The sequence below is a fragment of the Gavialis gangeticus genome, unplaced genomic scaffold (assembly GCF_001723915.1).
Source record: "Gavialis gangeticus isolate Ggan-Ray unplaced genomic scaffold, GavGan_comp1, whole genome shotgun sequence".
NCBI lineage: Eukaryota > Metazoa > Chordata > Crocodylia > Gavialidae > Gavialis > Gavialis gangeticus.
This window is the reverse complement of record NW_017729031.1, coordinates 98983820-98996096: the sequence shown is the minus strand read 5'-3', so window position 1 is coordinate 98996096 and position 12277 is coordinate 98983820. Positions and strand designations below refer to the sequence as shown.

The window sequence follows — 12277 nt, the reverse complement described above, 5'->3', positions numbered from 1 at the left end:
TCTCTCTCTCTCTCTCTCTCTCTCTCTCTCTCTCTAATGTGGTACCCAGTGTGTGATCATTTTGAAGTGGCAGATGATACCATGTATGCTACCTGCCAGCACTGCTGAAGGCAGATCAGCTGGGGCAAGGAGGTGAAACACTTCACCACGACGGCTATGCTGCTGCATTTTATGAGGCAGCACCCCCTTGCCCTTTTTCCTCCTCAGCCTGGCACCAGTGGGAGCATGCCCAAAAAAGAAGTCCCCATCTTGCTCCAAAGCCCCTGACCTCAAGAAGCAGAGGCAGGCCACCCTGGACCAGTGGGGGAAAGGTGAAGACAAAGCAGGGCATGTTCCCAAGGTGAGCTAGGTCGCCCAGAACATTGGGGAGATGCTTGCTCTGGATGGCGAGCCCTTTTCCTTTGTTGAGCGTCCAGGGATCAGGTGGCTCATGGCTCCATTGTACCAAGTGCCCACATGCATCACCTTTAGCAGGACAGTGGTGCCCTCCTTGTATGAGGCATGCAGGGAGTACTTCAGGGAGGAGCTGCGCAAGGCAGGTCCTCAGGTAGCCTTGCACTTCACCTCAGACATCTAGAGTAGCCAGGGTAGAGATCATGCCTACCTCTCCCTCATGGGGCACTGGTGCAATCAGTCAGGGTGACAGTGGGCTCTACTTCAAGCCGAGGTGATGGATGAGTCCCACATAGCAAGGGAGACCATGGTGGCCATGAGCCGCATGGTGCAGGGGTGGCTCATTGGGCATGGTGAGCTCATCCATGGGTTCACTGACAATGGGGCCAATATGGTCAAGATGGTACATGATGCCAACGCTGTGTGGCACACAACTTCCACTTCGTAGTCAGGGACGCCTTGGAGAGGGGCAGGGCTCCTGGTGATGGCACTGTCACTACCAGCCAGCTCATTTTGAAATGCAGGAAGGTGGCAGGCTACTGCCACCGGAGCATCAAGGTGGGCAAGATGCTGCAGGACAAACAGGCAGAGCTGAGCATCCCGCAGCACAAAATCATGCAGGATGTGGAGACTCGGTGGAACTCCGTATACTTGATACTGGAAAGGCTGGTGGAGCAACAGAAGGCCATCCATGAGATGGCCTTGATCGAGGAGATTGGGATCAGTGGCCCCCTTAACAAAATGGAGTGGGATACCATCTCCCAGATCTTGGTGGTTCTCAAGCCACTTCTTGAGGCCACCAAGACCCTCAGCGCTGGCAATGCCCTCCTTAGCCAGGTGATCCCCATAGTGAAGAAGCTTGAGAATGAAATGAAGAAGTTCCAGGGGATTGATGTTCTTGGCTGGGGCAGGCCACTGTCACCAGAGGTGCAGGCACTCGTGAACCAGCTGAAGGAGGGCATCAAAAAATGGCTGAATCCGTTGTGATTCAGTATGGTCCATGGGTGCAACCCAAGGGTGAAGGGGAGTGTCTGCAGCAGCAAAACCCTCTCCCGTGCCAGCACTCCAACCATAAGCCAATCTCCTCCACCACAGCTGCTGCCAGTGTGGGTCAAGGGCATGGCTTCAGTGTTGTGGTTCACAGGCCTCAGACCCCACCATCAGGCAGATAGCGTGGAGGCCTCAGTAGGTACCTATCTCACCAAGATTGTGGAGCCACTGCACTGTGACCCCTTGGCCTATTGGACAACCCATAGTCAGGTGTGGCAGGATCTGGCCACAATTGCCCAGGATCATCTGTTCTGTCCACTGACCAGTTTTCCAAGCAAGAGGGTGTTCAGCATTGCTGGGAATGTTGTGACACCCCACCAGACCTCCTTGGATCCTGGTTTGGTGGAGTAGCTGGTGTTCCTGAAGGTGAACCTCCTGCTGCTGCGGTTCCCTAAGCTCCAGGTGCAGACAGACTGAGTGCCACCCTCCACACACCACACCTATTTGCTTTTTTAATTTGCTTTCAGAACCTTGAGGTGCACTTTCACAGAAACCCCTGCACCACTCTGCCTGAAACCTGGCAGACCTTAGACCTTATGCCCACACAAGAGCTACCATCCCTGCTGTTTTCATCCTGCTCTGCCTTAACACATACAAGTGATACGAGTTCTGCTTTCAACAGCTTGAGGTGCACTTTCACAGAAACCCCCACACCTATCTCCTTGTAACTTGGCAGGCTTCATGCCCTCAGAAGGGGCTACCATTCCTACTGTTTTAATCCGAATCTGCAAAAAAAAAGACAAAATTATAGGTATTTTAGTGATTCTCCACTATAGTCAATGGCCGAATCTCTGAATCAGCGCTGAATCTCTGAATCTGAATTGGCCGAATCAAATCAGGACAGTGATTCAAATCACCGAACCAAATCACTGTCCCTCCAGTTCAGCCAAATCTGAATCCAAAGTGAATTCTTGGTGCTTCACACAGGCCTACTAAAGACCATCAAGAGCATAGTTATTTAAGGCCACTTGCACCCCAGGCTTTCCACCTTTTCTTTACACTTGGAGATAAAAATAATCTTAAAAGTTTTGTATTCTGTTTAAAAAGCTTTCTGACTGACATGATTTTGCTCCACGTGTGTCCCTTTCTCTGCCAGGTGTTCACCCGCAAGCTGGAGGAAGTAGGGCGAGTGTTGTTTCTGATATCACTCACCCAGAAAATCCCTACTGCCCACAAACAGTCCCATGTCTCTATGCTCCAAGAGGACCTTCTGCGCCTGCCTTCCTTCCCAAGAAGTGCCATTGATGCAGAATTCTCACTCTTCAGTGATCCTCAAGGTACTGGGGGAAGACTTTGGTGGGGTTTTTAATGCGTGTCTTTGCATATCGAACTTGGCACCAGGGTCTGTATTCAAACAAAAAGCACATAGGCTAGTAGCATTTCCAAACAGGAACATTATCGTGATGTGGGGACATAAACATAACTGTGGTAAAGATGCTGCAGCATAGCATCATTCATTAATTAAAAGCCTGGACAGGACAACCAATGTAAATTAACACCAGGAGTCAGAGTGAAGAAACAATCAGCTTTTGCAGGCATCACTTCAGCCCCTTGCCATTAGGTGGGAGTAGAGTAGATCATAGCCTGCTTGCATTGACCTTGTGGGCAGATAGCATCTATACCAGTGTAACTTCAGCACCTATACCAGCATACCTTACACAAGAACCTTTCCTCTGTTTTTTTCTAGATCAGTTCTATGGATTTGAGTAAAATGCATTGGTGTAGGTGTTATCTGTCCACTTCCATCCTGAGGCAATCATTTGCTCAGTACAAACAGGCTGTGACTTATTCCCCTGTCTGTTTCCTCTGTCTGCTTTTTATCCACAACACTGTAAAGGATGGTCTCAGTTCCACTGATGTAAGCATGTTGATGCTGTTCAAGCCCCTATTACCTGATCAAATCCCTAGTGGAGTTAATGGGAATCTTTCCATTAGCTTCTGTGGACATTGGATCAGGGCCTCAGTTACATGCATCTATGCACCCTGATTACTATTATTAGGGCCATTTTTTTCCAAAATGTGGGTGCAGATTTCAGTGCCCGCAAAATCTGAAGCCTATATTTTTATAGTTGTGTATGTGATATGGCTTATACTAGCTAGATAACTCCACATACCAAAGAGGTAATTATGTATGACAAGTTTCAACTTACATGTGCAAATATGGGCTGTGCTGTCAGAGTGGGTATATGTGCAGATTTTGCAGGAGATATTTAGGGACCGTGTCTTTACACAAGATGACCCTTAAAGATAGCTAAGATTTCAAACCAAACTTTGGCCTAGGTGAAATCATCCACTGCACTGGAGGCACTCGATATGTACTGGATTTAAAGGCACCCCCTTTCAGAAGCTGCACTATAAGAACCTGCCATTGTCCTGTACTGGGATATCCTTGACACTCATAGCCTGCAGCTTCTGAGCTGTATGGGTTTTTTTGTGTTTTCTGTTTGTTTTGACTTCATGTACTGCCCTGTAGAAAAGACATTCAGTGCCACTTGTTGAAATTTCACCATAAATCCACATGTAATTGTGTGACAAAACCGTAGCATGCCAGGGTGCTCTCAGAGATACACGCTTGGTTTATGTAAAGTTGACACTGTAAACCTGTTTGTCCCTCACTCTGCTGGACAGGCATGCCCAGGTTATTAATTTGCCCAGAAATCACAGTTTATCATAGGTACTTTGGAACAGTAACAGAAAAAACAAAAGAGTGTATTACAAGGAAACAACAAATGGTATAAAGAGTAGTGATCAAAGGCACACAGAGTATGGTAAAATAAAATGAACAAATATTTACATGACATTCAGACTACCACCTATCCCTCATAAAAATTTTTGTGACAATCTCTTGGGGTCGACCTCCTCATAGTCACAGCTAGGCCCTCAGCTGGGACCTCCATCCCCCCTTACTTCACAGGAACACCCCCTAGCAGTCACTGCCAACAGAATATTTCCCACAGCCTCCCCCTTCCACCTACCTTAAGGAGAGCCAGGGAATCCTCTAGAGAGTTTCTGCCTGTGGATCCATGGCAGGTAGAAGGTAGTTTCTTTTTTTTGAACTGGAGGGTTTATATCACAATTCACATAGAACAAGGATTGTTGTGGTTCTGTAGCTAATACTGGCTGCTTATCTGGCTCCTGAACGAGGACTGAGTGTCACTGATCTTAAGGGTAAAAATACAGTATTGATTCTCATGCCATTCCTATAAATATACATCAGACAAGCTGCCAGTGGTGTGTGCAAGCTTTGATCTTCTGTAGCTTAAAAGAGAATGGAGACAAATGAATTTTAAACTAGTGGGATAAAGATTAGTAACGCCCTATGATACCTATCGCCTTTGTACTTATGAGCCCTTTACACCCTTTGAAACACAATTGGTCAAACTCTGTTGATATTAATGAAACTAAGGCACAGGTGAATTTGATTCCAATCCTACTTTAAAAAGCACCTGTGGCCAAAATACAAGTAGCCGAAGTGGGAATCTATTTTGCTGGAATCTATTTTGCAAGAATCTGTACGAAGACACTTGGTCAGCATGCTCCTTCCTTTGAGGATGTTATCAGACTAGAAATGCTTCTTTGGACAAAAGTTATTAATTAAGTTACATGTTGCCTGCATTGTTCTTTCAGCTGGGAAGGAGCTGTTTGGCCTTGATACTCTTCAGAAAAGCCTGTGGATTAAGCTCCTGGAGGAGATGTTTCTTGGTATGCCCAGCGAGTTTCCTTGGGGGGATGAAATCATGCTTTTCCTAAATGTCTTTAATGGAGCCTTGATCCTGCACCCAGAGGACAGCGCTTTGCTGAGGCAATATGCTGCTACTGTCATCAACACTGCTGTGCACTTCAACCATCTATTCTCCCTCAGTGGATACCAATGGATCCTTCCCACCATGCTGCAGGTGAACCTCTTCTTTCTCAGCTACCTTTGAGGATTGAAGATTAACAACCTACTGGCTATCCTCCCACTAAGCAAGAAGCAGAAGACTTTAAAATTATTCTGTTTCATCAGCTAAAGCTATAATAATCAAGCCTATTAGTGTTTAGTGATATCCATTGTTAAAAGGGCTTTATCAACAATAATCCTCAGAGGATTGCTATGTTTTTAACATGCTTAACTTCTCCTTTATCCGCATGGGAAAACCAATGTGAAAAGGTGAAATGCCATGCCGCAGCTCACAAAAAGTCTGTTATTGTTTTGAGTTACAAATGAGCCCATGGTGTGCTAAGGGCTATCCTCCAATAGACAAGATGAAGTCCCACCCCATAGAGTATGCAGTAGAAAGGCTACCAGGGTAAATGCACATGCTGCTGAGGCAAATGCACATGTTTAACTATGCTCAAGTCCCATTGAGATCAATGGAATTGGGTCTATGAAGATGAACAAATAGATGTTGGGTAGAGGAGGAGCAACATACAATATCCCATAGACAATATATTTTTTTAGTCAGTATCAGACATCTCTGCCTGCATTTCTACCCAGCCATGATTAGCTGGCTTCATACCATCACAATCCACATGCACAAAGTGCCACCCATCAATTTTTTGTTTAGATCATAGTTCAACTGTCCATGATTTAATTACTCTTGTTCTGCTCCTTCCCCTAGAGCATCTTTATCTTTATTGGGTTCCACCAATTTCTTTGTACATTGTACGTAAGGCATATATTACTGCCAATCACAACATTGCATATTCTGAAATATTAAACAGGCTACAGATCTTTCCAATGTTTTGGACTGTTTGTATTCTAAGTAGAGTTAGTCCCTTCAGCTTCATGAGCCTAATTGCGGTGATAAAGTACAGCACAATTCCCATGCAGCTCTCACATGGTGTTACATTCTGGAAGCCTGCACAAAGTCTGAAGAGTTGGGTTTTACTGGGTAATGTTGAGGGACAAATGAAATGCACCCAGATCTAGCCTACAATGGCAGCTGCGCCCTTTCTGCACCTCCGTGAATGGGTTCTTAATTGTCAGTCCCAAACAGGTTTCCTTGTCTTTGGCTTAGCCCCAGATTCCATTCTATGTAGGTACAGAGTTCACCCACTCTGTGTGCAACTCAGCTACTTTTTTTCAATTCCTGTTCATGACCACCCAGGATTTTCTGGCTTCTGGAGGATCTCCCATGTATCCTCTGCAAAGAAGTGAATTTCATCCTGTAGGCAAGAATTTATTATGGCTTGTTGCCTTCATATAGCAAGAATAGTATATTCCTTGTGTTTTTTAGGCAACTTGCTGTTTCAGTAGGGAAATGAAGCAGACAGGCTATTAAAATGGACAAAATAAGGAAATGTAAAAAGGAGGCTCAGAGGTAATGATATTGTTTATGAAGCTCTGAGGGACAAATGTTTATTAAATCCTGCATCTAGTCAGACACCCTGGGTGCAGGATTCCTGGGCATTTAGGAAGGAAATATTGTTTTCTGGGCCCAAAATATATTCCAGAATTCACTGTTTGTTCACTTCTTAAAAATTGAAGCAGTATCTTTATCTCTTTGTTTCCCCTTCCTAGGTATATGCTGACTATGAAAGCAACCCTCAGTTACGCCAAGCAATTGAGTTTGCCTGCCGCCAGTTCTACATTCTACATCGCAAGCCCTTTATCCTACAGCTATTTGCTAGTGTAGCTCCTCTTCTGGAATTCCCCGTGAGTAAAAAACAATCCTTAGTTTTCTAGTGGAGAACCTGGATATGAAAAAGTCATGTTAGACTGTGTCAGAAGCCTTACTAAAGTCCAGGTATATTGTGTCTACTGTGTTTTCCTCCTCTGCCGAAGTAATTACCCTGTCAAAGAAGGGAATCAAGTTGGTTTGGCATGATTCATTCTTAACAAATATATTCTGGCTGCTAGTGATCATCCCTTAAGAACCTCTTCTTGTTGTCTTTAATATCCCTTGCCTTGTATTTCACTTTTCACCTTTGCTTTGCTGATTTTGTCCTTATACATTCTTTCTTCTCCTTGGTAAAGTTTTTTAATGATATACCCTTCCTTGCATACCTGTATGTTTAGCTTCATTTTTGAGGTAGCTACGAAGCTCATTGTATAGTTCCCTCAATCTCCTGTAGCTCCTCTAGTCTTCCACTGAGTTGGAATATTTTTTTTACTGAACCTCTAATGCTAAGTTCTTTAAGAATTACCAGCCCTCCTGGATACCATTATTCTTTAATATTTCTGTCTGTGGGACCTTCTACATGTCTGAGTTGGTTCATAGCAAAGACACTGGCCGGCATGACCCTGTTAAGGCACTGCAGCCCCCTCTTTCCCCTTTTCCCTCACCGCAGCCTGGGTCAGCCTGTCTGCTGGGGAGCAGAGGGGAGGGGGCTGCAGTGGTGGCCCCTAGAGCTGGCAGACCCCGGCTGCAGGGAAGGGACAGAGGGAGGAATTAACCCTTCTCCCTGCCCCCTTCACCTTACCAGGACCATGCTGAGTTGGTTGTCCTGCAGAGTGGGGAGGGGGGCTCTGTTCCATGCTGTGGGGGGAGGTCCACAAATGGAAAAAGGTTGAAACCCACTGTTTTATATGATTAAGCTCTAGAACTGAACTGGCATGTAGTTAATATTTGTAAACTCAGTAAAACTGAACTGTCTATATCTGCAAATAAAAACTGTGGGATTGCAGACTCTTGAAAAATCAATAATCTGTGGGTGTCATTTAAACAGGATGCCACAAACAATGGACCCAGTAAAGGGGTATCAGCTCAGTGCCTGTTTGATCTGCTGCAGTCTCTAGAGGGAGACACACCTGACATTTTGGACATCTTAGAGCTGGTGAAAGCAGAAAAGCCTCTCAAATCATTAGGTGAAAACAAGACCTTTTTTATTATTCCCTTCATTCATCAGTTTTTTATGTACTATCTGTTATGTTAATGAAATTTGTCCTGGAAATTTTTTCTTGAATGTGACAACACCAGTTTCTTACATTGTTCCTGGTTTCCAGGATTGGGTTTGTCTCATTACATTTACATGAATTCCATTAAGACAGAATCATGTATTTATTTCATTGAGCTGAGCTAGGAAATCTGAAATGAGCTACTAGCATTTAGAACGTTATCAATGGGGAAAGGGATGAAAAATAGGCTGCATCATTCAGACCAGATCAGTGCTGTTCACCTGCTCTGCTGCATGCTGAGTGGAAACAAAAGCATCAACTCCTCTGGACAGAATTGCCTGGCAAGTGATGGATACCAGTCTGGAATTCTGTGGTGTTGCTGATATACTGAAATGGTGTAGTATCGTAGAGCAATGCTACAAATCATAATATACAATAGAATAGGGTTTTTTCCTTTTTTCTGGAACACATTGCAATTTTCTATTTGGCATCTCTTTTAAAATTGTTAATAGATCTTCTCTAGAGCTGTTTCCTTTTTAAAAGAAAATAACACAAGAGACATGGTTTATTATTACCCCAGCTGGATTTTCAGTCTGCTTTAAAACTCTCAGACTGCTCATTTAAAATGAGCATATAGGCCAAAATGTTTATTGCTTAGTATCTTCTGTCTGAAAATCTATAAAGTATGTAAAGTTGGGTGCTTAGAAATTAAGGCATTCATAGTGTAAAATGTATGAAAACCTGAGTCCCATTTTCAATAGTGGTTTATTCTCCCAAACACCTAAGTCTTGCTGACTGCTAGTGATATTTAAACTCCCAAGTGCTTTTGAAAATTTTACTCAAAATTACTAATTGATTTTGAAAATGTAGGCCAGTGAGGCACCTCTGTCAAAGTCTCATGATTATCAGAAATTGAAAAAGTCACCTTCCAGTGTCATATGTTATGCCATTTTTAGCAAGATAGCTACTACCAGTAGGAAAATGAAAACACTTTAATATTTAAATGGATGTGTGTATGTGCATGCATGCATGTGCATGTGTAACTCAGTTCACTTATTGTGGAAGAACTCAAAATAAGATGTAAATGGCGCATAGGGTATTGAGTTTCACCTAATGAGAACAGTTTTCTTACCTGCTGGGAAAAACAATGGGAAGAGGGTTTGATTTTCTTTTTTTATATGGTACAATTTTGTAAGGAGCAAAACCCAGCTGGGAATGTACAATGTGAGAAGCAGAACACGTGGAAAGGAAAAACATCTTCAAATTAATTCTGTCTGCTGCCTGTCTTACCTCAATTTGCTTCTGTTCAGTTTTCATATTTCTGCTGATATTTTTCTGTCCTTTTAGATTTCTGTTATGGAAATGAAGATCTGACCTTTTCTATCAGTGAAGCCATCAAGCTGTGTGTAACAGTGGTGGCATATGCTCCTGAATCATTCAGAAGGTACTTCACTCTTACATTCAAAAAGTCGGGGGGGCTGTTTGTGTGTGTGTGTGTGTGTACGTGTATATATGTATTTTCAAAATATATAACATATTTCATTCCCCTGCCTGAGAAAATCATACAGTGCTTAGATGTACTGTTACAAAAATGACACCAAATATGTATTTCCTTTAGGAAATGATTTAGTTTCCATACTAGTGGTTCCCACTTCCCAATCTGTTTAGCCTCAGGGCACCCCTGCATAAATTTTCTGAATTTTGTGGCATCCCAGTTGAAAATCACTGTTCTAAATTCATAAAAGATATGGAGCTGGGCCTTGAGGCTAAGAAAGTTGAGAATCACTGATCTGGTTGGTGCACTTCAGGGTGGCAAGGCCAGGACCTCACCCTGACGTGTCCCACTCTTTTCACTGTCTGACCCTTCCCACCCCTGGGTCTGTACCTTAGGGGGCAAGGGCAGCCCCCACTGCTGAGACTGGTCCTGCAGGGTCTTCATGCCTTTAACCACCCCCATGACCTCTTCCACCAACCCTGGGAGTATGGGAGGAGTGGAGGGGACAAGTCAGGCTGCAAACCTCAGCTCTATGTGTGTCCACCTGCCCACACATTCACAGCTCAGTGTGTTGCTGGGAGCATAGAGGGGATGGGGACGGACAAGCACAAGAGCTATCTGGGTGGGGGGAAAGGGTGAGAAAAGACAGCAGAAGTCCAAAGAAGACCAGCTGGAGCAGACATAGGGTGCTGGGTGGAGGCGGATAGCATTTACCTCCTCGCCCAGGGGGATCTTGCAGCACACTGCCATTACTCTAGTGTGCTGTGGCACAGCCTTTGGGAATCACTGGTTTATTCATACTTGGATAGTATTAGGTAGAAGGTTACATACAAACAAGCAGAAGTGGAGGCAAAAGTTCTATGAGGACATTCCAAGCCCTTCTTTTTAAAAGAAAGTACTTTGCCTCCACACCATCATTTTCCCTTAAACAATGCCAGTGGGTTTTATTGCTGGAAAAAAGTGCTTCATTTATAACATTTCTCAGAGCTCAAATTAAAATTGACCATGAAACCAATGCGTTCCTATTCTTGCAAAGGAGCTTCATTGAATATAGGTAGTCAGGACCTTGTTTTCATCTTTCATTTGAAAGAAAACACTTGGAAGAGGAAGTGCTGTATCTCAGGCTGTGCTTAGCTGCTGGTCATAGGTGCCGAGTACATGGGGACCCCCTTGGGAAGCCTGTCCCTAATTGGGCAGGACAGTCCCAAAATGGGAACATTAAGTCCTGATCCAGGGTTGCATGACTCCAGGACAGCATTTGTCTCAGATTCCCACTATCATGTAGGGATCCAGGTTTTTCATTTACCACTGAAAAATGTGGGAAACAGTGGGTTTCCCCTTGCACGGTGGGAGAGGCTGCAGGGAGCACAACACAGGAGGCACCACATGCACATGTGCGTGAGCACACATGCATATGGCCAGGAATACAGCCCCAGGCAGTAGTGGAGAGCAGCTCTCCCAGCTGCCTGCAGGTAAGTCTATTGGAGTGGGGGACAAATTGATGCCCCCACAGTGAGGGAGGGAGTGGGGTGGGGGCTGGCCCTGGGAGTGCTGCCCAGCCAGGGCTGTGGATGGGGCCAGGTTGGGAAGTGGGATAGAGCCACAGGCAACTCATCCAGGGGGTGGATGGGCAGCTTCCAGCTACTGTGCACACTCCTGGGGAGAGGGGCATGGAGGGGCAGAGCCCCCTAGATTTGGTTACAGGATGGGGGCAGATACAGGCTGCCTGTTGCAGCCTCAGGGCTCCTCTCCCTGCTGCCATGGTGAGGTGCCCCCTGCCATGGTGATGTGGCAACATGCAGTTGTGCCCTCTATTGCTGCCAGGTGAACAGGGCGCACCTCACCATGGCAGTACGGCCAGTGCGGGGCTCCTGGGGGCAGGGCAGCAAGGTGGGGAGCCCTGAGCCTGCAGCAGGCAACCTGAATCTGCCCCCATCCCTTCACGGGCTCCGCTCAACTCTGCTTCAGCCGTGGTGTGGTGGGGGAGGAACAACACATCATCTTAGGCCCCCCACCAGCAAAAATACTATAAGAGTCAGTGCCGAGGTTCCCTCTATGGTGTGCATGTGCGCGGCCATGCAAAACTAAAAGTCTGGCCACGCACAGCCTTTTCAAGGCTGCGCACCGGAAGAGGAGCTGAAGGTAAGCTCTGAGGTGAGGGGAGGAAAGGCGGGGGCGGAGGCCTGGCATGGGCTCCACCAGCTCCAGAAAACTGCTCTGCTCCCCCGCATCACTTCAGGGAGTGAGGAGGCACGTGGCGTCAGGGCTGGGGAGTGGAGCAGTTCCCCGGAGCCAGCAGAGCCTGACTCAGGGCAGGCAGCAGCTCTTCCCTGAGGTGAAGCAAGGCAGGAATGAGGGCTGGGGCTGGGGGCTGGTATGGGCTCCACTGGCTCCAAGGAACTGCTCCGCCAGCTCTGGGGAAGTGCTCCACTCCCTGGCCCTGACACCACGTGTCTCCTCACTCCCCAGCCTCCAGCCCCTGGCCCCCAAGCCCCAGCCCCAGACTCCCTCTTCCTACA

At 45.9% G+C, this 12277-nt stretch overlaps 1 protein-coding gene across 1 annotated transcript in view; it reads left to right on the top strand.

Annotated features, from left to right (window-relative positions):
• The window catches only part of UNC80 (unc-80 homolog, NALCN activator), a 230274-nt gene that overhangs the window by 170249 nt on the left and 47748 nt on the right, over positions 1–12277 (top strand). Inside the window, exons 42-46 of the mRNA XM_019523430.1 lie at positions 2540–2720; positions 5071–5339; positions 6947–7081; positions 8095–8233; positions 9611–9707. Coding sequence (XP_019378975.1) covers positions 2540–2720; positions 5071–5339; positions 6947–7081; positions 8095–8233; positions 9611–9707 — 821 coding nt within the window. The remainder of the gene's footprint in view (positions 1–2539; positions 2721–5070; positions 5340–6946; positions 7082–8094; positions 8234–9610; positions 9708–12277) is intronic.